General features: G+C 40.7%; 1 protein-coding gene across 1 annotated transcript; it reads left to right on the top strand.

The window, feature by feature from the left end:
* The first annotated feature begins 97 nt into the window (after positions 1-97).
* On the top strand, positions 98-25,143 carry GLP2R (glucagon like peptide 2 receptor). The gene is made up of 13 exons (XM_062610603.1): positions 98-246; positions 6,921-7,014; positions 9,203-9,307; positions 11,148-11,269; positions 13,126-13,232; positions 13,474-13,630; positions 14,583-14,742; positions 15,769-15,829; positions 17,037-17,106; positions 19,165-19,253; positions 20,762-20,900; positions 23,944-23,985; positions 24,265-25,143. Exons 1-13 carry the CDS (start codon positions 142-144, stop codon positions 24,601-24,603), a joined length of 1,590 nt encoding a protein of 529 aa, XP_062466587.1. The 5' UTR covers positions 98-141; the 3' UTR covers positions 24,604-25,143.
* Positions 25,144-26,742: the final 1,599 nt, after the last annotated feature.

The following is a 26,742-nucleotide window of genomic DNA, read 5'->3' as shown; positions in this document are numbered from 1 at the left end:
AACTTCCTCTCTTATTTGTGAGAAGATTCGTGAAACAGTTACACTCATAAAAGAAGATATTTCAGCTTCTTTTTTTCCATGGGACAGGGTGATATCATTGATCTATAGTAGCCCCAGCATACTGGGGACAAATTTATTAGAATGTGTATGGTGGCACTTTTTGGTCTCTGTTCCAGCATGGGACTCTGGTCCAGAATATGTCCTGCACCTGCCAGTTCTGTCATGATATTGTTTCTAGTGAAACAGGTAAGCTCATTCACTGATTAATAATGGACTGTATGAAAATGGATTCCTATCACATAACATTTTAACCTTCACCAACATCATGTTCATTTCAAAAGTAGTTCCCCCAGCAATTTATATGTATTAAAAATTAGTCATGAGAAGTGTTGGTTGAGAAGTGGTAGAGTTTTGTACTAGAATTCAATTGAGGTCATTTATTACAATTTTCTTCTATTAATGCTCATTCATACAAGGAAGAAATTGCGTTTACATCTATTTATACAATCTTTTTTTCTTAGCACTGTTGATCAGTACTGAATTACACTTATTTTTCCATTTCCCTACCAAATATTAATACTCTTGTGAATCATGTTTGTTTTCTACAGTTTTTTCTCTGTTCTGAAAATAACTTTGCTTTGTTCTATCATTATCTTTTATCTGGTGTTACTGGCTTCATTCTGCACTGCAGCGTCTTACAGAAGGCTAGGAAATCTGTATGCAGTTTCTATTTTTATTCTTGTTGAGATCTATTAAACTATTCATTTCTGTTTTTTCTAAATCTGTTAGAAAAATCTGAAAGCTTACTTCTTTGTCTATAATGTTTTATGATTTGGAAGAGTTTAGGGATTTAATGACAAAATATCTTTATGTCACTTCAAGGGAATTTTCATGTATGCTTTTAATTATTATTATTTAATAATATCAGCCCTGGTATTTGATAAATACAAGAAATAATTACCAATGTGTATTACATTTCAATTCATCTGAATAAAATTCCTACATAGATTTAGGGTACAGCAATATGGTATTTCTACTCACTTGTCCTTCCTTTAGCTGGATTACTAAAGAAATTGTTTTGCATGTGTACGTGCTGTAGAGACTGTAATTGTGTTCCTAGTTTTTTTTTTATGAAGAAAAATTTAGCAGGAGACACATCTGCTGGGTTTTTTAACATAAAATATTCCTAATGTGCTTGTGTAATTGAAATCTGGAGCTTCTCTCACATTAATGAATATAGAACTGAAACAACTCTCTGGTTTGCGAGACACCTTAAATTGGTAGGACATCTGTACCAAAGCACTGGTTCCAGCAATGCTAACAGAAAATCTCCCAATTACTTCTGTGAAGTCAAAACTTCACAAGACTGTAAATCACAGTCAGTTACTTTGTTTTAGGGATTACTGTAACTTGTTTGTTCTGTTGCTTTCTATTGTATTTAATGAGACAGAAAAATTTAAAGAAGCACCAGAAATCACCATATCCAGATTTTTCCAACAAAAAAACTATAGAGATGTGAAAAGTATCAATCAGAATAAACCACGATCGTGGCTGAAATAATATGTAAATAATTAAGTTCTTATTCCTAGTTTATACCTAAATACACTATTTTTTCCTGTCCATAACAGCATAGTCTGAATAAACAGAAACAATTAATTTCCCTATTAACTTAGTATAAGAAATTAAAATGGTAAAATCCTGATTATGGTGCAGTCAGTCATGAAAAAAATAAATTTAAATCAGTCTGTTTACAACCTTGGAGGTCTATTATTGTAATCCATTTCCTACTTGTGAGCTTCAGGCTGTGTTTTCTGCTGCATCTAACATAAACAGTGGTGTCATCTTGGTGTAATCTGTGGGCTCTGAGCAGGGCAAATGAACTGAAAGACCCTTCCAGAGGAGCTGGATTACATTTCGGGATGGGTGAACTCTTGTGCGAGCAGGGTACCAGGCAGTTCATCTGCTATGTGAGACTTCAGATAGCTTGAAGTGAAGATATGCCCAGGTCAGAGCAAAAGGTCACAGGCTTTCCGAGCTTCTGCCTTGGACACTGGAGTTCAATTTCTTCTGAATCAGGAGCCCTGTTCAAATGCTAGTGGATGAATTTCAACTGAAACATAAAACTGAGATCAAAAGCCATGCTGAGCTGCAGGTTGCTGCTGCTTAAGATCATGGTAAATCCATCTGAAAGCTTGTATTTCTACTGCTAAGCATGCATTGTATCTAAATTTTTATAGCACTGAGTAGCCCAAAACTTAGATCATAACAAAACCCCATTGGGATCTGTAATCACGGACTCATGTCAGATGCAGAGAGAAATTTACCTGTTCTTCCAGAACACAGCCACAGAACCGGGCCTTCTCCCACACGTGGCCAAAGCAGAAAAAGCCCCCCATGAACTCAGTGGTGATTTCTGTGCTCCTCATATTGGTCTACACTGCAAACCCTCCTCTTTCTGAGGCAGCTTGCACCCCTCTCTGAAGAATAATAGCAACATGGATGTAAGATACAGAGGCAAGCCTGTCTCTTTGTTTATATCATTGAATCCTTTTCACTTAGACATATGGCATCAAAGTTTCCCACTTCCTTATTTCCCCTTCCCTCTTAAGGCTACTGCTTTATTCCCAGCTCACACAGTTTGCCTTCTCACTGGACAGTGAATGGTGTTCTAGTACACTTAATGCAGAAAAGCCTTAACAGAAAACACTGACATCTGCTGTCTGGAGCACCTGCAGTAATCCTTTTCAAGCCAAAAGGGGTAAGAAAGCTCCTCTTCCTCATTCCAAGACACTGCCTTAATCTATGTATATAAATCCTTAAAGATTTTCTCCAGACATCACTGCAGACAGAATAGTCACACACAGACAGCAAGTTTGTCTTTTTTTTAGCTACTTTTGGTGATCCCTGTGTAAGCAGCTGATGGTCAGTTCACAGGTTGCTGACGTTCAAGTCATCATGGTTTGCTGTTGGATACGTGTATCATTTCTTTGATATAAATCCATAGGGATTTCTTAGTCATTTAGTTTAACAATCCGAACCACTCTAGCATTTTGGTTATAGCTTGAAAATTTATCACCCTCTCTTTTGAGGTACGATCATCAAAGTTGGTCATACTATGGAGCCAGGGCTGCACCAGGGACAAATACTACTCAGTACAGGAGTGCTGTCCTGTAATCCTTTTCAAGGTCCTCCATTGTATGTACAGCTCTGGAAACGACAAGTCTCCTGTACCGCAACTCTGCCTGCAGGTGGTTCGTGTAACTTCAGTTCTACAAGTAAATATAAGTTCTCATGAATTTATATACATCCTCCACCTGCAGCTTCTAGGAATAAAATGCTGCATTGGGTCTATCACAGTGCGTGCTCCACAGAGAGGTTCATGTTTCCCTGTGATTTAAATGGCCCTGGTCATAGTTTGCTCCCCTGTTAATTTCCAATCATCTGCCCATTTGTTGATTAATAATATAAATCATTTTATATGCTCTTCTTCCTATATTTCAAATTAACTTTGAAGGTCAGCTGACAGCTCTTAGTGATTTTGTCAGATGCAGCTCTGACTCGATATAGACTTGACTTGATTTTTCATCAAGTCTTAAAGCAGCTCACGGGTATTTACATCACTCGTGACCAGGCACTGGCTAACTGACCTGCAGCTTTGCAGAAGCTGGCGGTTACCTAAGAAAGTGATGTGAAACTGTCGTTTTTACCTGAACTGCTCCTTCCTCTTGTTGAGCTTCATCATGACTGCATGTCAACCTCGTCTCCAGGAATGGAACGAAACAAGCAGGTAGCTGCTGTGAGGCTTTCCTTGTATTTCTGTGGCTGTTTAACACATTTGTTTATTAGATACTGAAGTGCTACCCCTTAAATCAAGCAGTCTTTCCACAAATGCGTCATCTCCAATGTCTTTGCCTCTTCAGATGAGGTTCATTGACCCGGGAGTGCCTGAAGAGTCTTCCCCAGCTCCCAGCACTTTGAGGCCTACATGAGGGAAATGTCAAGGCATTTTTTATTTTGGAAACTTGCATTCCTTTCTCATGGCTGCTGTAAATGTTCTCTCCTTATCTTGCAAGCCCATCAGAGGAAGAATAATTATAGTCTTTCTAGCCCCTGGAATTTGAAGTAGGGTGTCTGGAAGCGAGCTGAGGCACTAAAAGCAGAGCATTGGGCAGGCAACATTTTATATAGCAAAACCAAGCATGGAATGGTGGCCTCATGTGTTGGTTAATAGTGTCCTCTCTGCTTGCTTTAAAAGTCAGTAAGTATGATTATCTTTATTTTTCCAACAAACACATGTTCAAAGAAAAAGACACAGGTAAAGCTCACAGCCCTACACTGTCCTGGTTATTACTTCAGCCTTTAGCATATCACAAAGCTCAGGCAAGCTCAGGACAGCCACATGCGTGAAAGGTGATTTCCAAAAAGGGTCTAGTCTACTTTTCCCTGGAGAGCTGAAAAGCATCCTTTGGTATAAGGACTGCTGCTTTTTAGAAAACTTATATTTAGTCTGCTCTACACAATGTGGTCATTACAGTTGGTAACATTTCCAATGGGTAGTGAATTTTGCATGGTTGGTGACTTACTGTCACAGTGTTCTTTGACTACTTGCCTGCCTCTCAAGCTCTGATTTCAGAGCAGCTGGTGTATTACACAGAGTCTGCTTAGACCGATGTTCTCTTCCCTGGACAAATAATGATCAAGTCATCATGATGCCATTGAACTTCAAGCAGCATCTGGCATCATCCTTTCTCTACTGCTTTGCTCCTAATCGGGCATTTCTTCAACAACCCAAAAACATGTCACCAAGCAATTTTGCATTTAACTCTTCTATTTTAAGCCATTCCTTTCCTAAAATGTGATTGTTAGCTATGGCCCTCTTACAGGCCTCTGCAATCAGAGTGTTGTGTGATAAAGGTGCGTCAGAAAGAGGGATACTTCCTAAGAGCAAGTTAAAATATGAGAGTCCTCTTGGGACAATTGCACCCCTCACACCGATAAGGTGTATGCCACAGGTGTCCACCACATTGCAAGCACATCAGTCACTGTATATAAAATCATTATTAAAATTCATCTATGTCTGAGACTTTTTTTAACAGTAGAGCAGATTTAGGAGGTATTAGGAGTTATTGTGTCTGTGGAGATTTATAGCGGAGACGTATTTAATTCTGTCTCCTGTGCTAGCAACAGTTGATCTGCATCCCTGATCCCACCCCTTCATGCTGACATCTAGGTCTCTTTCCTTTCTGCTTACCTGTTTCCAGTGCCAATGGAATGACTCAAGGTGGGTATTTACAAGCAGGGCTCCTAAGCCTTTTCTCTCATTCCTTTTTTGCACACCACTAACAATCCCCTCAACCTCTGTGTTTCTGCAGCCATAGTGCCATCCATATCTTATAAATGCAGCAACTCTCACCCATACTACCTGCTAGAATTTGTCCACCAGAGCAAGTGCCCATTTAGACCCCAACACACTTTGCTTCATTTGTGTTCTCAGCCTATCTTCACCTGGAAAAGATGACAGTGGGTGAGAGGGCCAGTAGGACTCTGTGGGGTTAGAGTGGATTGTTCTTGCTTATAGAAACACTTAATGTGTTTGAGGACAGAAGCTTCCAGGACACAGCAGACGGTGAGCAGTCAAAGAGAAAGAGCCAGAGCAAGAAGCCAGGAGCTTGCAGTGTAGGAGTGGCCAAGAGGAGCAGTCAGCTCTTGTGATTGCTGGGTTGATTTCCAGACAGCAGAGGGACTCCACAGCATCTGCTGTCATTAAATCCAAAGTTGAGCCTCTCTTCAAGGCTACACTAGCAAAAGGGAAATCTCTCTTGAAGCGCTTTCATTTCTATTCTCTCTAAGCAGATCACATCAACGCCATTGGTCCAGATCATATGGTCTCTAGAAATCTAGTTTTCAAAATGTAAATGAATTCTTGATCTCTTCTGGGTTGTCAACATAACAGCAAGGCCTAAGCAAAATCAGCTTTGAAAATATCTAAACAGCAACAACAAAATATAGAAAATAAATGTACCTACAAAAGCTCAGGACGTAAAAGTCCATTTGTGTGAGATGATTTATATGGAGACAATTCTGGCATGGATAAAAAAAAGAATTCTCCATTTCATTTTGTGAGAAAACTTGAGGGCAAAACCTCTTCTTCCCTATGGACACAGGAGGACAGCAAAACTGTTCCCTGTCCAGGCAAAAAAGGCAACATAGTTGGTGCAGGTGGGCAAGTAAAACTAAGACTTACAATGGTGTAAGAAGAAAAAAATGCCAATGGCGCAGCTGCTGGAGAAAGAAATGGGCAGGAGTACAGAATGCACCAGAGAAAAGGTGGCAGTAGCTAAATAGTATTCCTGATGCACTACTTCCTTATTCATTTTTTTCCTGTGATATTGAACCAGGAGTGCTTGATTATCTTAAAAATACCCCCAAAATAAACAGCCCTCAAAATTGTCATCGGGTTCTAAATTAATCTAGCAGAAACATGAATACATGAGACGTGTTGGCTGACCTTGGCATAAGTTGACTGTAAAAAGCCTGGAAAGACTGTCAAACCTGTGAAGATGAGCATGCATCTTCTGCAGCGGAGGACTGAAACGCCCATGGTTTTGATGCACCCTCACAGGTCCTAGCAATCAAATGTCTGTGTGGATTTTTTTACAAGGGACTTTACACAAGTCTAATAGATTTCTGTGGTGATATAGCACCATGGCAACGTATTTCTAACTCAGGCAAAGACAGCAACTGAAGAAATTCCACTAATAGCTTCCTGGAGGAGAAAGGGGTCTGTCGTTACATCCCTGCTTGCCTGCCATTCCTCTGTTCCCCTCTCATCTCCTCTTTAATTTCTTATAATGGAAAGAACCACTAAAAGACACAGGGTTCTGATTGATTTTCCTCACATTCAGTATATTCACTCACAGGCAAAAGCATCTCTGCTGGAAAAAACCACTACTGGATGGAATAAATATAAACAAGAATGCTTGCAAATGCTGCAGGAATCAACTGTAGATACTGGTAAGGAAACAAACAGCACAAAAAAGCACCATGTTCAATAGCACTGATTAATGTGAAGATATTCTTTTACCTGCTTGGCAGAAGTGTCTGTCTGCAAGTTCTAAATGTAGAACAATCAGCTGTAATGACACATGCAAACATGCAGCCATGAAGTTAATGGCTCTCTTTGCTCTGAAACATATTAGGTTCTCATGTGTAAAACCAGATCATGTACAGAAATGAACCACTGAACTGAGCTTCCACTGTGGTGAGGCACTGGGTGCCTGGTCAAGAGGTAGCTGTCGCTCATTATCAGTAAGAACCATTCACTTTGGATTAAGGAGTCCACTTTTCACTTCCCTTTTCAGCCGGAAGGAAGTCAAACCCATGTTCCTGGAAATTATGCTAACCACAGGAGAGCAGACCATCCAGAGAAGAGAAAACCTCGTCCATGTCTATACTTTAGAAACTGAGCCATGGCAGACAAGAACCAAAAATACATGAGGCAAGACAGAGTCTGGTTTCTGCCCAGTCAAGGCACAGGACTGCTGATGCATTTTGCAATACAGGCATTAGATTAATCAGCTGAGACACAGAGACCAGGTTGCCCCATGTTCACCTGGCACTTGTATCCATTAGCTGAAAGCCCATTACTTTTTCTCCTGCCTCCATGGCTTCTGGATTCTTGGCTGAAGAGGGCAATGTCTTCTCCTGAAAAGTAGCAGAGAGAAGAACCAAGTCCACACCTTTTGGCCAAGTGCTCCAACCTTTATGCTGTTTGGCAAAAAGGGATCTTCTGATCTGTGATTATTTCATTCTCAAGAGTATAAACTCTTCTCACTGTCTTCAAGAAAGGATGGCTCAGTTGAAGTAGCTGGAGAAGTTCGAGTAGCTGGGAAAAAGGTGTCTGCAGTCACCAAGGAAAGGTTAAGAGTAAAACTGTCCTTTATGCACCTAATGACTATGGGCAGGTCTCTGCTCCTGTGTGCAAGTGATGCACTCATGGTCATCTTGCTCGGTAGCTATCTCACCCGGTCAAATGCACAGGTTGACTCCAGGACAGTTTGTGAGCTCTGACATGGTCTAGTGTGAGGCAGGGGGGTTGGACATGGATGATCTTAAGGTCCTTTCCAACCCAAACAATTCCCTATGACTCACTCTGATAATGGCAGTTGCACCAGTGCGCAACGTTGTTGGCCAGAACATATGGTCTAAGATCAATGTGTGCATTTTTCATCACTCAAAATGCGTTTAAAAAGTTGGAAATCAATCAAAAAATTGGCCTAGGAATTTAAAACTGTAGAAGAAAATCAAAAAACAAAACCAAAGAAATAAAAGAGAGGTTTTCAGGCATAATTTCAGGCAGAAATTATGTATTATGTTTTAAAGTTCCTTAAACTTTCCCCAAAATATTGAAATCCCTAACTTTCAAAGGTTTTTGAAAAGCAAAATGAAAGACACAGCCTGTGAGTTAACGGAACTCTTTCCAGTGATCCTGTTGAAGAACAGGTGTTCTCTTCTTTCAACTGAATTAGGAGTTGCTGAAAATAAGACACTGGAACAGTGTGAAAGAAAAGTTTCCTAGGGTAAGAAAATTTCTTTCACTGCTGAGGCGCTGGCACAGGGTGCCCAGAGAAGCTGTGGCTGCCCCATCCCTGGCAGTGTTCAAGGGCAGGTTGGAGACAGGGGCTTGGAGCAAGCTGCTCTAGTGGGAGGTGTCCCTGCCCGTGGCAGGGGTTGGGGCTGGAGGAGCTTTAAGGTCCCTTCCAACCCAAACCAGCCTGGGATTGTATGATTCTAAGATGATGGCAGTAGTCGAAGCTGAGAACCTGTATCACAGGCTCATGTAAGGTGAAATATCTTCCACTTACCAGCAAAAATCTGTGGCATGTACAAAAAGACCAGGAGAACACATCTGGAAGTTGTTATATTTGGACAAGAGGCCTCAGGATGACTTTGCGCAATACCCTTATCTCATAATGAAGCGTGCAAAAGATGCTGCTGTCAAGTAGACCCAGGGAAGAAGGGCAGCAGCCATTTCTGCACTGCACACTGAGCATTGCACAGTGAACACACAAAGTGTACCTGCTATACCTTGTAAATAGCCTGGAGGAGCTTGCAGGTTACCTAGGACACTACACAATGGTTTTCATGACGGTCCATTGTCTGAGCAACTTCAGGTAAAACCTCTATTTGCTTCTCTCCCCAGGAATACACTGTAATGGGACATTTGATCAGTTTGTCTGTTGGCCTTACTCACCCCCAGGAAACGTCTCTGTTCCTTGTCCTTCCTATTTGCCATGGCTGGAAAATGGTAACGTGAAAGGGGTAACTTCTCTTTGAGTTTATGCCAGGAATCTTGTGTTTCTTGTCCCAGTGTCCTTCGAGGTGTCCAAGGGCTTTCTTGTCTCATCTCTTTTCCGAATTGAGGCACAAAATTGTTGTTGATGTTTAAATGTGTACTCTCTTCCCTCCACCTCTGTTTGTTACAGCTCCATGTTGTCTGCTCTAAAGCAACATCTCCAAGATCATGGTACAGTACTGCCAGGCCTTTACTGGCAGTAACAGCCTGGGGGTTCAGCTTCTTAGATTAAGCTTCTGGGGTCCCCACTGACCCCAAACATGAAACTCTCTCCCAGAAAACAAGCAAAGCAGCAGCCCAGGCAGTCAGCCCTTCAGCAGGACAAAGCTGCACCACCAGGAAGTGGTGTGGTGATAAAACAAGCTTTCCAAGCAGCCTTTTCCCGGGGGGAGTGGAGCAGGAAGGCTCTCAAGAAGGGAAAACCAGCAACATCTGCAGGAGCAAAACAGTCTAAAAACCACACAATATTCCCTTTATTATAAAGAAATGAAAGAACATTCCTTACCTCTGCAGCCAAGCATTTCTGAATCCTGCTACAGCCTTTCTGTGGTTTTCTTAACTGCATTTCTGATATCACTTGGAAGGATAACTTGTGTCCATGTCCTTTAGTTTATGGGAAACTACTACAGGCTGCTTATCCTAGCTTTCTCCAGCCCAGTCCAAGCATGACTGGTTCTGTAGCACCATATTTGTCCTCATCTTTGCTGCTAAACAGAAAGAGACCCAGCTTCTACCTAACCTCCGAAGCAACTGCTTCTGCCAACCATTTAGAACAAATTCAGCTCTTCATAATAAAATGAAAGCAACTTCCTTCCCTCCACGTAACAGAGGCTCTTTGCTGGCTACATTTCTGCAAAGTGAACATGTAAAACATTGCACCAGGTTACAAAGCTTATAACTGTGCTCATAATGGGGAACACAACTGGGCTGCTGTGTTACTACATTACCTAGCATTCTCATCCATGCTACAGCACCTTAGGAGAAAAGGCACAGCCCAGCTGTCTGTCCTAGAGGCTTTGAGGGACTGTGGTCCCCATTTCTATTGCTAGTCCCATTTCTAGTCTCCACACAGAACTCTCACTCCATCACAGCAAACTCTACATCCAAAGCAGTTCCCTCAGGTCCAGTTACCCTGAGCCAAATAAAACATTTTAGGTGCTAGTGCAGCCTTTAAACACTTTCTAATTAAAAAATGAATGAAAAAGCTCAGCTCTGATGAGAAACGAAAGGCAGATGTTGAGAAACCATCAACCAGAGTCCCCACCCCATTCTTCTGATGGTATGGGCGAGTTCTTAATTAGTATAAGCGATGCAATGCAGTGCAAACCAAGAAAGCACCACCTGCTGATCAGGCCACAAAGCACATCAATAAAACACCAGGCACAGGTCTCTTAGAGAAAGAAAAGTCATCCCCTAATCAAACCATAGTTTTCCTCCTACAGTTTGGACTGCACAGCACAGGCAATGTGCTACCCACACCTGGTGGAACTTAGGGGCTTAGTGATTGAATCTAGTGAGATACAGGCTTTTCTTCCCGATGCAGTAACTATGGTTTTTTTTTTATAAACAGCAGGTACATTGTGGAACTTGTTTCTGCTAGATTATGCTTCTACTTTGTCCTATGTAAATATGGAAAAATATATTGCAAAGATAAAAGAAAAGTGGCTTTTATTCCTTTTTTGGGGGGTAGGGTGGTGCTTGTTGCTGTGGTGTAAAAGAGAAATCTTTAAAAAGCGTATGAAAGTGAAGTCTTTATTTTGACCTTTCAGGCTGAACCTCTGTTTACTTTCAGGAAGTGTAGGAAACGCATACAGAGTTTGCTTGGATGGAGGCACTTGGCAAACAAAGGAAAACTCCACAGACATTTGGCGTGATAGTTCAGAATGTTCTGAGAAAAATCATTTCCAAACCAATGTAAGTATGTTTTATGTGATGGTTTAATACTTCAATCTTCTCAATCCCCTCTTGATTAACTGATAAAACGTTTCCACTGAATACCTGCGAAAGATGCACAGATTGCATGTAGATAACCAAATGGAAACCTGTTATTTTATTTAGAGGAAGCAGAGGAGGAAAGATTAAGGAGGGGGATTTCTGCTTTAGATTCCACGGTTAATTTTCTCTTGAGAGACTGGTATCCAAACGTACTGAATTTCTCCTAATAAAACTAGGCAAGGTGCTCCTTGACAAGCAAATAACTTACATTCAAAACATCACAGCATCAGCCCCACATCGCTGTGGTTTGCTAAGGCCAGACAACTGCATTCCCTGCAGCTTCCAAAGTACTTCATTGGGTGAACATTATTGCCATTTATCACTTCATTAAGTAACTTTATTTTATCAAGTACTTTGCTAAATGCTATTAGTTCAGGGCCGCCATGTACTACTAAGGTTTTACTAAACTCTTTATTTAGTGAGTACATGAACTTCCAGCCTTGCAGTTTATTTATACAAGTCCAACAAATATTCCTAAGTACTGAGAGTTTTCCATGGTTTGTTGACCATTCTGGATTGCGAATTTGTGGGGAGGAGACACATTAATTCATCTTGTGTGGCAGCAGACACTTAAGCTGAAAGCCTTAACCAGCTCTCCTGCCAACACTGCATGTGGCCTTGTACCTGTTATATTTAGGGGAAAACCCCAGGATCTTAGAAATAACTCGGAGCTGGTATCTGCACACATGGGAGGAATCGTCTTGACTTCATTAGCTTTGGTGTTGCACAATTGTCACAGCCAAGATGATAACTCATGCTTTTTATTAGGTTGATGCCTGTTTGAATGCTTTTATGGAGCAGTGACTAATGACTGTGCTATGGGAATCTCCTGCACCCACACTGCTCTCCCTGGGTGCTTTCACTCTCTCTGAGAGTTTCTACCAGTAGACACGGCTCACCTTTGCTACGCAGGTAGTACTCCTAACACCAGGTAGCACTTGATTACAGTGCTCGTAGTACAGGTAGTACTTGATTACAGACAGCTACTGCAGGAAGACAGAGCTAAAATCCCTGGCACCGAGCAGAGAGACAATTCACAGAGAAAGCAGCAAAACCGCTGAGGAAAAGACAAGGGTTCCAAGAAAATCTTTGCAGGCCAGATATGGATTAAGAAAGTCACATACCCTGTATCTCCATGTCCCCTCTGCAGAGAAGCTTTTCTTGACCTAGAAAAGCAATATGAAGAGATAAGAGGTAGACATAAGCAGCAAAATGGAAAAACTTAGCAAGAAGAAATGTTAAATAAAGCCAAGTGTAAAGTAAGTGCCCACCTTCCTCCTTGGAGTTCTTAATTTGTCATTCAAAGCTGTTCTGGACAACTATTAATTTAACAATTGAGATTTATGTTTTTCTTTGAACTCATGCCAAAAGCCAGGCTATGTCAATGACTCTAGACAGAGCTGCCTCTCAAAATCGCTGCCCCTAGGTTAGGCACTTGTGTGTAAAAGTTGAAGTGAGTTGATCTCTGCAATTATGGAACCATCGGGATCCATTTAGTGTATGTAATCATGGCAACGATTAGCTGTAATCAGAGGATGAGTGGTGTTTGTGCAGGAGCAATCTGGAAGTGAGGCCATGAGCCCTTAGCATTTAAAAGGAAACTAAGGCTGCCTGAAAGTGCCTCCATCATGCAGTGATTTCACAAGGCAGTGCAGGCAGCAGAAACCTGCCCTGGCTCCCTTGCAACACAAAGTTGGACTCAAGCTGCTGAGCTGTGGTCATGCTCATGCTCTGCCTACCTGCCTGCATAACACATTTTTCTCCTTTGCTCCTAGGAAGAAGAACATAAATTACTTACCACATTACAGCTATTGTACACTATAGGATATTATTTTTCCCTCATCTCACTTGTATTGGCTCTCCTTATACTTTGTTTACTCAGGTTAGTACAAATTTACCTGCATTTTAAAAGTACAGACCCCAATATGCACATTCCTTTTTTCATGTAATTGAATTTATTGCATAACTGCCTACGGAAATAACTTGTATTTTCCTAATAAGCATTATAAAAGTAGTTCCTAAGCAAAATCCATTGATGGCAACAATATGAATACAACTGTACTTCTTTATTTCTGCAACTTAAATAATTTCAGAGGATTCATACTTTATCTTTTCTCCCACAGAAAACTCCACTGCACAAGAAACTACATCCATATGAATTTATTTGCATCTTTTATCTTACGTGCCGCGGCAGTTCTTATAAAAGACACTGTATACTACAATATTTACTCCAAAAGACCAAATGATGAAACTGGATGGATATTATACCTCAGTCCAGAGGTAATTTGTTAGTTCGTTGCTAATAGTAAATGTGCACTGCTAGTGGCCATAACAGTTAGTTTTGGACCCTTGCTATATGGGAGCAAGCTTTGAATGGTGAAATTTCCCTGATGCAACTTAGGGTAATCAAGAAAAAAAAATCTGATTTGATAACTTGTAATGAGTTGATTTTATACAAATCCTTGTATAGTAATAACAAGTTAATAGCTATTAATTTGTTATTAATATTAATAGTTAGAAGCACACAATTAAGCAAAACTACTTACAGTGGTATTTTATAGGAAGAAATCTATACATTTCTTTGGCTCATACACACCACTGTATTTATTCACTTTTGGTATGTATAGCACAAAGCAGGGCGCACGAAGCAATGCACACAAATCTTGCTTTTAAGACAGTGTTATCAAACAATGTATTTGAGTGGAAGAACACTGAGAGACAAAAATAGTTTAAAGGCTTTTCTGGACTAGGAAAATGTTCTAATTTCTCACGGTTATTTGCAGAATGGAATAACAGCATCTCTCATTTGCACTATGATTTATCCTAAAGAAGGATAAATCATAATTGTGTGATATTGTATAAGTATGGTTTGCTCACATCAAGACAAAATTACCTGCAGGATGTTAATGGGAGCTATTAATTTTGTAGCTCATTAGTATAAATTCTGATATAAAGATCATGTCAAAGAGCACATCCCCCAGCCTACATGGCCACTCTCTTCTCCTACTTGTCACCTCTACTCAAACTCTCTGATAATGCAGAAAGAAGCCTTTAAACGGTTGCACTCCAGCCTCTCCCAAGCAGTAAGGATGGCCTTGAGATACGTGACCAAACCACAGCTGTAGCACAGCCACTGATAGCTTTAAAGTGGTTGCTAAAGTAACAAAAGAAACCCAGGAGTTGTCAGAGCTTTTATATATTAACAATGATTCCTGGTCTCTTGTTTCCACAGATTGTAATAATTTGCAGGACTGCCCAGTTTTTCATGCATTACTTTGTTGGGGCAAATTATTTTTGGCTATTAGTAGAAGGAATTTATCTGCATACACTATTGATAACTGTAGTACTCTCTGAAAGGCGACTGCTACAGACCTATATCGTGATAGGGTGGGGTAAGTACATGACCATTTCCAAGTTCTTGTTTCTGTGGTACTCTTTTGAGTCAGTGGCAGAGAGTTTGTAATGAAGAAAGAAAAGAACTTAATTTCTCTGTTCCCTCTTGCATTCCTCTTTAAAGATCCCTTCTGCTATATTAATATGCCTGTACTAGCATACAATCTGCTAACACACCAAGACCGCTGTCTTTCACCCTGGGTAGTGTTACCTCATTGATTTCTCTTCTCACCTCTCTATATCCAGTTGTTGCTTAGATCACCAGCTTGTTGGAATAGAGACCAATCATTTGATTCCTTGTTCAAGGTGCAGCAGGACAAGTCTGTTAAGAAACTTGCTCACTACTGTGAAAGTATAAATAATGATCATCTCCCTGCTGGTCCCCTTCCAGGCAAGCACCTGCCTTTCATAGCTTTCATGCCTTGTGCTTGTGATTGAAGCTTGTGCCTGTGTATTTATAGACTGGAATAGTGCAATAATCCTTTATTTCTTGGGGGGGTTCAGTCTGCAGTCTTACGATCTCCTGGGAGGGGGAGAGGGGGCAGCAATAGGGACCATGGATTATCTTGATGGGGTCCAGGAAAGGTAAGCCAGGGTAACAAGCCTTTGTTAGCTCTTTTCATTAACTAGAGAGATTTTCATGCCTCCACTGAAAACTCTTTAAGGTTCCACAAATAAAAACATTAACACTTGGTGCCTTAGGTGAGGCCTCGAGTGCAAATCGGTTTGGATTCTCAGGGTCAGGAATTTAGATTGGGGCAGGCCAGCATTGTATATGTATATACGTGTTATATATACATACATATATTTCGGCCTGAAATTGCAAGATTCAACAATAAACTAAAATCTCTTTTTGTTTTTTATTTGATCGACAAATGGGGAAAGCCAGAATCAGGTTGATTTTTATACGGTTCTAAGTAGAAGACTGAAAGCCTATGTCTTTGCACACATAGTCCTGTAACATACCTGTGTTTCGTATGAACCATTCTGAAAGCTTGGCTGTAACTGACTCCTTTCTTTTTCAGTTGTTCCTATCCTGTTTGTGGGCCCTTGGGGAATAAGCAGGTCAAAGCTGGAGAACACAGGGTAGGTTACTAAATAAAATGGGCCTTAGAATATTGGCTTTCTCTGTGCTTCATTTTTCTGGAAGCCCCTGACAGTAATTGACACAAGCATGGACTAGCAGATTATGTTAAGATTATACAGCACCTATTAACAGTTGTTACACTTTATAGGTTATCTTCAGTATTTTATATAAAAATACTTCTAGGAAGTCTCAGATTTACTTATGCATAAATCAGGAAGTAGAATGAACATTCACTGTACCTGAAATGAAAGCTGTGGCATCCAGTGTTCATCCACTTACATGAAGGAAATTGTCAGCACAAATGTAACCTTCATGGAGAGCATCCTGTTAGTAAGAAAAGGAGCCCAGTGCTTTCCTTGTTGACAGCCCACACTTTGAGGTTCATTAGTATTCATTCCCATTTTGAAAATACAGAAATTGTTACGGAGGATAATGTCAAAACCTGATATTTACTAAAAAACGATATGTGTTCAGTATGAATGAATGATAATGGAGTAACTTGCATTAGTAAGCATCATTTTTCCAGTCTTCTGGTCTTCAATGACACTGTTAATGGCATCACATAAACTTTGGGATTTATGTATGATTTCTTTTGTTGCCCTTTTCCTATTAATGGTTCTTAGTGAGTTGTGTTTTGAGGCATCAATACAGTTATTAAGCAACAACATCAAGAACCAAATCACGATGAGAGTCTCACAGAGTTAGATACTATATAAACTATAAATGACAAGCCAAGATCCTACAGAGTTTCAGGTTAACTAGCAAGAAGGAACATGTGCATATGACAAACAGGTTAGAGCAGGAGGAAAGGAGGCAGCTTCAAGGAAACTGCATATTTTTTAGCAGGTCAAGAAGCATGACTGTAATTCATAGTCTACCCGTTTCCAATTTTAGATTGATAAATTTCAGTAGGATAAATTCCATTATGAAAGCTTGCTGCTATGCACAGTTCTGGTGTGGATTCATAGCCTGTAAGTTTGCCAGATAGCGCTGAAGTTTGCAGCCTAGGGAAACCTCTCTCAACATCCTGGTGGGAAGATCTTCAGAATAAATCCAATTACAGTTGCTGGTGAAACTTCCCAGTTTTATGCCATTTCTCCTGGATGCCAGCTGCAAAAGTTGAACTTTGTTAACTTCCTTTTAAAACAAATACATAGGCTATGTAAGCTTTCTATGGAAATTATGTGGTTATACTTTATTTTTCAGCTGCTGGGGAACAAATGAACACATGGGAATCTGGTGGATTATCCGAGGACCAATGCTGTTTTCCATTGCAGTAAGAATTATTTAATCTGTTTCTAATATCATGCTTAAGTGTGGTTGTCCTTTGTGAGCCTTTCTCCAAGTATAATCCAATTCCTGGATTGGGAAAGACGAGACAGAAAAAATGCAGTAGATGAATTACTGTGGGCGGATGGGCTTAGCTTCCTTTCTGGCTATCTGCAAACAAAGAAGATTTCAGTGTCAGCCTCTCAGAACACTGTTTATCTGTGCAGGGAATTCTGCACAGCTCCATCTAGATGAAAGATGGAGCCTTTAGCTGCTTTTATTTTTTCCCTTCTCACATTTTTACCCTCATTTTTTCCAGTGAGAAGGTTACTTAGGAGGGTCATATCATGTGATGAGCATCTCTAGAAAGCTCCAAATTCTCTATAGAGCATGATCTGGTGATAACAGGGATACAGAGAAGTAGCAATAGACTCGCAACGGCTGATGCTCATGGGGAGAAAGCATTCACCTAAAGAAATGAAGCATTTCAAGAGTGTGATATAAGGTTTTTTTCTTAAACAAACGCAAAAAAAAGAATGTACATCTGAAATCTGGTGATAACAAAGAGATGGAAATAGCATCATCAAAGCAATGCAGGAGGATGTGATTATAAACACAATTTTGATAGGTGGGACTATGCTGCGTGTCCAGAATACCTTATATTCTCATGCAGTTGGTTGGTTTTGCCCCTTCGTTTTTCATTGTAATTAGTGTCCTTTTTGCCCCCGAATATTTTGGAACAAGAAAGATAGCATTTCCTACTACAAACCAATACACAGACATATTGAGGTGGACATAAAGTGGCAGAAAGGATCAATTTTTGTTCAAATATCCCTCTAATTGAAGTTGGCAAAAAGAGAGTTCACCTTAAATTTATATGTTAATAATAGATAGACGCACACATATGTTATTCCTTTAATATACTTTTAAATTCCTGCTCTTTTCTATTACATTTTGTGATATGCCTTGGTACTATTTCAGAGCCAGATAGCCCCAGCAGTTAAATTTATTCTGAGCATGTACCCTCTGATCATCACCTCCCAGCAATGTGCATAGAGGAGCAGGCTCAGCTTCTTCCCGGGATGACCTTCTTAAACCTAACTGCCTGTCTGTTGTGTACTGCCTGGGATAGAGTTAATTTTCTTCTCCTCCCTGGAGAGGGAGGTGGTGATGCTGAGCTAGTGGCTGGATGGAGCTCAGTTGCCAGCAAACCTAACTTCAAAACCAGTTGGACTTTAGACTACTCTGGTGAGGAGCTTTCTCATCTAACAGAGCTTGAGTAAGTGCTCCCTAAAGCAAGGACCAGAACACAGAAATCCCACTTCTGCCTTCTCTTTTATTCTCTGTTATGCTGAGAACCGTATTTCTTGCTGCATAGCAATCCCATGGCGGTAGCTGAGAGCACAACCAGAGCTGTTTTGGGTGTTCTCCTGAGAAGGATTGGTTGGAATTGACCCCTGGAAGTCTCCAACCCAGCTACACACTCTGAGCAGGATCACTGCTAACAACAGATCCGGGCAGCCACAGATTTGTCTAGCCAGGTTCTGAGATGCCCCAAGGATGGAGATTCCAGCACCTCCCTGGTCAGGCTGTGCCAGGGCTATCCTGACTTCCTCGAGTAAAGCGTGTTCCTGATTTCTGACCTGGACCTACCACGCATGATGTGGCTATTGGCCCTTGCTTTATTGTCTGTAACTTTTAGGAGGAAAGTAAAAAGCTGCCTGGCATTACAACCACAACTGCATATTGGTTAGTCAGTGACAGGTTTTACACGGGTTTAATATCAATTTCCCATTCTTTACTGTGAGGGTGGTGAGGCACTGGAATGGGTTGCCCAGGGAAGTTGTGAATGCTCCATCCCTGGCGGTTGTCAAGGCCAGGTTGGACAGAGCCTTGGGTGACATGGTTTAGTGTGAGGTGTCCCTGCCCATGGCAGGGGGGGTGGAACTGGGTGATCTTAAGGTCCTTTCCAACCCAAACTATTCTATGGTTCTATTTATTTCACAGCTGTATGAGTAGTGTTGTAGCATTTATTGCAAGTAACCAATATGTCTTTTCTTTAAAGGTTAACTTTGGCATCTTCTTAAAAATTCTCAGGATGCTGATTTCCAAGCTAAAAGCTCAGCAAATGAGCTTTCATGACTACAAATACAGGTATGTAATGAATAACACAAAAGTCCTAGCCCCCTTTTTAATCTCACAGTATGAGGAGGTTGCCTGTTTGCCCTGGCAGATCAGACATTTACTTACCACCATGGGGTGCAACAGAGATTCAGAGTGTGATATAGGAAAGCCATCTGGAGAAATATTTTCTTATCTGAGAGGTAATGGCAGTTCTGTGACTGTGTCCTGGGTATTAAGGGTATTTTCTCAAGGACTTTGCAATGCAGCAAAATCTCTGCTCTCAGGTATCCTCATTGTACACCCATGGCCTCTACTGCAGTGACACATCTTTCCTTGGCTGTGTGACTAAACATCCTCAAAGAAGGAAAGGTGTAAAAGATTAAGTGACCTTGGCATTTCTCATCTACCTTTTTTGACAGACACCGACTCAAGAATGTTCCTGGTCTTCTTGTAAACCCAAATGAGAATATTACCCTTAGTCTGCACTCCTGTGGGCCCTGATATGGGCTCTCTGGCTGGAGTCTCAGTGGTACATCATGTCTTATGAAAAGTCCTGGCATTGGCCTTTGCATAAAGGGCAGCTTTTTGGCCTCCCTGCTTTTTGGGACCAGCCAAGACAGGCTGCTCTGCAAGGAGCTGAGGGTGCAGTGAAAGCTGCATTTAAATAATGGAAACCTGAGGATTTGTTAACTGCTTTCTACATCCCAGCTCTTTCCAGTACTGAGTATCTTGAATCAAAGCGTTGTGCACCTCTGTCTGCTACTACAGTCCTGACTTCCTATTTTACTGTCTAACAGGACTGGCAATGGGGTAGAAATTCCACTTCTAACATCCTATTAAATCCCTAACAAGAAGCATACCTCCATTTCCCTTAACCATTCAAGATTGAAAAGATCTTAGATATATTCTGCAGATTGCTGTGATGATAGTCCCAGACAGCAGCATTTAACATGTTTTGTGTTGCATTCTCTTTTCTACTGCTTACAGTTTGGCTGTATTTTCTAAGATTCAAGCTATTACTCACAATGCAAGTCTCCCTCGGGACTCACTTTTTAGCTCCCTTCTTGCATCCATGCAAACACGTTCTCAGACTTCTCACAGGAGATGGTCTTCCATAAAAAATCATTGTGCTGTTTAAAAGTCAACGACTGCTGGAAGTACCACAGAAACCTCCCATGCAGCTGCACAGAGCTTCCGCAGTGGCGGGAAGGCCTCGGATCCCTCTGAACAGATTGCTCACATACAGCTATGTAAATATTTCTCGGTTACCGAGCGATGTAAACTTGATGATCGTGGCCTTTCTGCTCGATCTAAAGTTTCTAACTTTTCACCTTAAGCCCAAAGCCAGGATTCAGTCCTGTACAGGCTGCTCCAAAATTCGTATCTGGGAATTTGTCCTCAAAATCACAAAATTGCTAATATTTGAGGAAGTGTTTCTGGAATCATTTATTTGTAGCTGAATATTTGATTTTTTTTTTTTTTTTTTTTTGAACCAAAGATGTTGAAAACCCACTCTAATCAAACATTTTCTTTTTAAGATTGGCAAGATCTACACTTGTGCTGATTCCGCTTTTGGGAATCCATGAATTTGTCTTTACTTTCATCACCGACGAGCAGGTGGAAGGACTTCCAAGACATATAAGACTTTTCATTCAGCTGACAATGAGCTCATTTCATGTAAGTACCATTTCACAAGTATTGGTTTTAGGGGTCATAGATCCATGTATATACGTGGCCCACCTATAGATACTGCAGATACACAGCATTCTCATTTAATATTATATTCCAAGGTCTAGTGTCTCTAAATACACTATTACAGTGACAAGATAAAAAGAAATTCCAAGACTGCATGTTCAGAATACGGCAGTGTTATCCTAAAGGTGGATTTGTTACCTGGTGTGCAATAAACCAATTGCCACACCTTCAGCAGAGATGCTGCTTTTGATCCAGGTGGGTGCTTGGTGGCTTCCCACAGACCAAGCACACGCGATGAGGGCTTCTTCGGCACATTCATACACAAAAGTTACAGGATAGTACACCCTCGGCTGCAATGGTTGGTCAGGAATTTACATCTAATTAGATGTTAGATTAGATGGTGTTAGAGGACATGCTCCTCAGTTAGACATAGCCTTACTTGGAGAGGCTGCAGTGACTCGATGTTATTTTAAGAATCATTTTAAGTGAAAACGTAATTTACAGGCTAGTACAAAGAAAGCTGACACAGAGGCGAGCTTGCTCATCCCTGCTAGAAAACACAAACTTCATTCCTTCTGGAGGAACATGCACGTGCTCAGCTACACAGCACACTCTAGAAGCAAAACTTCTCTTCAGAATACCCAAAGATCTTTGACAATGCTTATTGCAGATCCTCTTTTTTAGCTGCAGCCTCATTTGCGAAGGGATTAGCTAAAAAGCACATAAACTGTACACACTGCAGTTGTTTAGTCTGTAAATCTTCTCAGTAGTTTTAAAAAGCAGTTAAACTGTTTTGTTAAAGAAAAACAATTACCCCTGGGAGCTCAGCTGGAGGCTTTAAAGCCAGTGTTTTCAAACAGCACAAAATTAAATCCTCAGTAGGAGTTCTGCTGCAGATACGCTGCTGCTTCTCTATAGAAAATGGAGCAATTGAGACATCTTTGCTCACTTGGTGCATGCAGGAAAAAATACTGGTCTCTGGTGGATAAAGGCCATTATTTAATGAGTTATTTATCATGCTGCTACTGTCCATAGAGCTGAAGAGTAATTAATTCTGAGGCTTACACGTGCACCCATCCTTTCCCATTGGTTATTATGCTAATGAACTTTTCTGAATTCTTCGGTGGTTCTTTTTCCATCACACTGTGGTCATTTTAAAAATAGAAGTGATGGCACATGGGCAAGATCGCCAAGTATGAAGTTCCATGCATGGCATTAAATAAATCAGGATATAAAACTAGCATCAAACATCAGCTGAATTTTCCACCTTCTGGTACGATTTTACAGTGCTTCTGCCCATCGCTGCATGGTCTGATCTAGCAGCAGCAGTGAACTAAATTCATACAGGTAGTTACAGCTTGGATTCAATGCAGCAGTGCCACAATGTCCTCTCCTAATCTGCTGAGTTTCTACATTTCTGGCAGTTGGTATCATCGGGCTTAGTGGTCAGAGGACTGAACAGCACCATGTAGTTTAGATGCTTTTCTGCTTGTGGTGCTTGTAGGGCCAAATACAGAGTTGATACTCAGAACACGAACCCCCCCCCAATTAGAGACATTTTCATGGACTTTCTACCCCCAAAAGAGAACGATCTCCAGGTGCAGAAGCAGTTCTGGATAAAAACCTATTTTTAAGCTATTAAATTTGCACTCATCCATCAGAACATCTCTCCATGGTTTCAGTCTTCTATAACTCTATTCTAAAATTTATCCCTATAGTAAAATATCATCTATTATAAACTCTAACAACCACAGGATTTTGAGTTTGGTGGTGGGTTTCTTTGTTGTTTTCTTCTTTATTTCTGTGAAGTAATTCAGATGGAAAGGATCATTTAAAAGTCACATTGATAAATAACATGTCAAAATTGCCTACACCTTGCTAACCATAACCCAGGTGAAACATGAAATATAGTAAAAATATGTGAAAGAGGCAATTTCTCCTGCTTCCATTTCCACTGGTGTGGCAGACAAACTGTTCTTTTTCATACTCACTGCATGAAGGTATTAATGGCTCCAAACCTTTTGGGATAGCTAGAAAATTAACAGTATGCTCCAAATGCTATTGGTTAATGCTAGATATAATAAAAGATATTATATATGTGAGATTCTTTTTAAGTTTTTGTCTGAGAAAAACACTTCTGGAAAAGCAGGAGTGTGAGAGCAATTGAATGATGTCAGTTGTATCAGATGTGGTTACGACACCTTTTACTTGCCATGTGAACATTGCCTCGGCACTGATAGTCAACAGTACTTACTCTTTCCATCAGAGCTGGTGTCATAGATGTGTTTAGACATACCAAAGGAAGTGCATTTCCTGAAGCAATAGTAATAAATCTGTGTATCTGTGCCAGGCTGTTGGGCTGAGATGCATGGAAGCTGTTTTGATCTGAGGTCAATTATAGACCGAGGAGGAAAATAGAAAGAGTAATTTTGGAATTAGTTTAAAACAAGTTTAATCTCTAGGATTTAATGTTTTTTTTTAAAGGTGTTTATTTAAATTGATTTCAAAGGAAAAATGGCACCACAGAATAGCCGTAACACTTAAGACAGCTGAGCCTTAAACAAGCACTAATCACTTAATATGTTACTCGGTTCTAAAAACCACCCAAATGAGACCCCTCAGTAGTCTCATCTGTAAATTCAAATGTGCACATGGTTTATATGAGGCCCCAAGGTGCATTTTCTTGTTTAACCATGTTTATAAATAGCAGAAGTCATGGTATAACAGCAGTAGTTTGAAAAAAAACATTATGTGGTGGCAAAATGAAGATAATATGGAAGACCAAACTTTATAATGTCTGTTCTTCAGCATCCGCACCAAATGTGCCCTACATTTCCTAAGGCACCATATGAAAGCAAGTTAATGGGTACTTCAGTAGTAAGTAAATACAGGTGACTAGTTTCCTTTCTGAAAATTAAGAAGCACTGTTTATACTTATGCTTTAATGCTAATGTCATCTTTAAACTAAAGCTTTGGGTGTTTCCAGTACAATCTAACTTTTTCCTCTTGCATCTTTCTCTTCCAGGGTTTTTTTGTAGCAGTTTTATATTGCTTTGCTAATGGAGAGGTAAGAGAATGCAACGAGTTTTTAGTTGCCTAATAAAGCATAGTAATGACACCAAGAAGGATGAACCCACTGCCTAGCTCTGCTTATTAGAGAGCATGTGTGTATTCTTTTGAACTGGTGTAACTGCTTTGGACAAAGGTAACAGCATGCACCCTGGCAGGTTTGGGATTCAAATGCACTTCTACAGTTCCTCTCATTTTACAACTAGCGTTTGGGTTAGTGGGCTGCAGGGTGGTCACAAGACAGCACAGTGGACAAGCTGTTTTCTTCTTCCCCCAGGTGAAAGCAGAGCTCCAGAAGCAGTGGTCCCGCTTCCTGCTGGCAGATCCCTTTGGATGTAAACTGTGCTTTCTTGGGGAAAACATCAAATACCTCAGGAAATGTTCACAGAAACGAAAGAAGCAGCACCTGAGTAGCAAATACCACTTGTGCCTGGAGGCAAGCGAGCCCTGGGGCATGCAGCTCCAGCAGGTATTAGTGAAGCAGAGGACAGACCTCAGCCCAGAGCCGGGCTCTGCTCTCCCATCTTGTCCTCGGGCAAGCATGTCGGACAGCAGCGAAGGAGAAGTCACCACTGGAGAGACAACTGAAGAAGTCTTTGAAGAAAGTGAGATTTAGAAAGCTGTCCACCGGTACAGCACCATCCAACAGCCACAGCATTTTGAAAGATGTCCTCTCATCCCCAGACTGTACACACCTTTGGGATGTGCAGTGCAAGGAGGAAGCAGTTAATACCACATCTGTCCCAGTTTTCTTCATAGGAGAAAAATGTTGTTCTGGATGTTACTAAGTTGTGTGGCTGGGGTAGAAGAGGTTTAATGGATCAAAAAATGCTTTGAATTGACTGGTCTGGAAGATAACTCATGCTGAAAGAAATGTACACTGTGGAGCAGGATGTACTATGGAAATGAGTAGACTCTGGACACACGCATTGTCTGCCAGTAGCTTGACTGCCATTTTACTCACATGATAGAGAAGTTGTTTGGTTTTTTCTTTCCTAAGTGTAAATGTCATATGTAAATATGTGATAAATAGATGTGTGTGTGTGTGTGTAAGACTCTTCTCTCTGCAGCCTGAAATCCCCCATCTCAAAAAAAACCAGTTTTGGGTCAATCCAGGCACATGTTGTTTAAGCAAAATGAAAGGTTTTATACATATATATATATAAAAAAAAAAGGTTGGGAAGAAGCAACCTTTTTCTTGCCTTTTTGAGCATCTTCACCTAAATGTTAGTGGTGGAAATAGTATGAAATGAAAAGCCAAAATGTTTTCTTTCAAAAGTCCCCAAATGAAGTGGTTTTGATACAGTTTTTGTTTGCTCATTTTTGTTTTCTCTATTTAGTCTTATTTTTTTTGACACAGGCCACACATTTGGATGCAGCTTCAGGTTTGCCCTATTGTGTGGCCCAAACGATAAAATAGATCAGTGGCAAGTGCTACTTCCACCTTCCTCCCAAGGGATCTGAAATGGATAATGACATGGGATTTTGACAGCACCAAAATAATATTGTGAAATCATTTTTCCAATGTTTAACAAAACCAGGATGAAAACTGTCACATACAGCTCACCCAGAGACCTACAGTGTTCAATTAAGCTTGTTAATATTCCATGATCCAGTTTCTAAAATCTCAAAACCAAGCTAATAGGCATATGGGAAGTTCAAAAGGAAAAGGCAACAGAACGATGAGCAGAGACTAGAATTAAAAGACCTTTAAAGTCCAATCTTTACCCCAGGACTGCCAAGTCTACCATAACCCATGTCACCAGCATCACTGATCTACAACATAAAGCTCTCCCCCAGGCACACGTGTATCACTATCCAGCCTTGCAGCTGGTTACCCAGCACAGGTTGTGAATTTTTCCTATTCTTTACTAGCAAGCTTTACTCTATTTTAACCTAAATGCCTGGAAATGGAGTAAGTCATATCCTGGGCAACTGCCTCTAGGTAGCCCTGCTTTAGCAGGACCAGCTGACCTTCAGAGGCCCCTTCCAACCTCAAGCAGTCTCTGATTCTGTGAAAACACTCTATGTCAAATAAATAACACTTAGGGCTAATCATGGGCTCTATTCATGCAGCTTCCCTCCATCAGGTGCATTTGGCTTTACCCTACTACTCCATCTCCCCATGGGGTGGCTTTCTCCTTAAGACTCCAGCTGCCAGCTTCACAACTACAAATGGCACTTATTTTGAGGTAGGTTACTTATAGCTTCAATATGTTGTTTGAGCAGAAGAAGTTTCTGCAGCTTATATAATTTACCAATGCTCTAAAAAACTATATATCGGTCTACAAATGTTTAGACATGTAAACTTTACCAGTAATCATGTGCTGTTTTCTTGCAAAGAACAGATAAATTCACTGACTAGCACTAGGTCAAGAACACATTTGACATTTCTGGTACTTTTCAAGAAGTATTTCTTCTACAGTTCTAGCAGTGTTAAACTCAACATATTTAATCAATACCAGGTTCTATGTTTCAGTAAAATTTTAATAAAATGTAAATATCTGATCCATTTTAATATACATCTGCAGCTTTAAAATCATTTTTACCAGAATGTGCATTCTGCATACAGAGCATTCTACTGCAGTGGATTTCTCCACCATTCATTACAAGCACCAGACACTACATATAGAATCATAGAATAGTTTGGGTTGGAAAGGACCTTAAGATCATGCAGTTCCACCCCCCCTGCCATGGGCAGGGACACCTCACACAAAACCATCTCACCCAAGGCCTCATCCAACCTGGCCTTGAA

Source organism: Pezoporus occidentalis, unplaced genomic scaffold, assembly GCF_034315485.1.
Source record: "Pezoporus occidentalis ecotype Australia unplaced genomic scaffold, CSIRO_AGI_Poc_V1 ctg148, whole genome shotgun sequence".
Lineage (NCBI taxonomy): Eukaryota > Metazoa > Chordata > Aves > Psittaciformes > Psittacidae > Pezoporus > Pezoporus occidentalis.
This window is presented reverse-complemented; position numbering and strand designations above follow the sequence as displayed.

Coding starts and splice junctions, on each gene's coding strand:
- GLP2R (XM_062610603.1), top strand. CDS start 142: ATGTGTATGGTGGCACTTTTTGGTCTCTGTTCCAGCATGGGACTCTGG. Junction 17,107..19,164: donor CAATGCTGTTTTCCATTGCA/GTAAGAATTATT, acceptor TTTTCTTTAAAG/GTTAACTTTGGCATCTTCTT. Junction 19,254..20,761: donor TTTCATGACTACAAATACAG/GTATGTAATGAA, acceptor TTTCTTTTTAAG/ATTGGCAAGATCTACACTTG.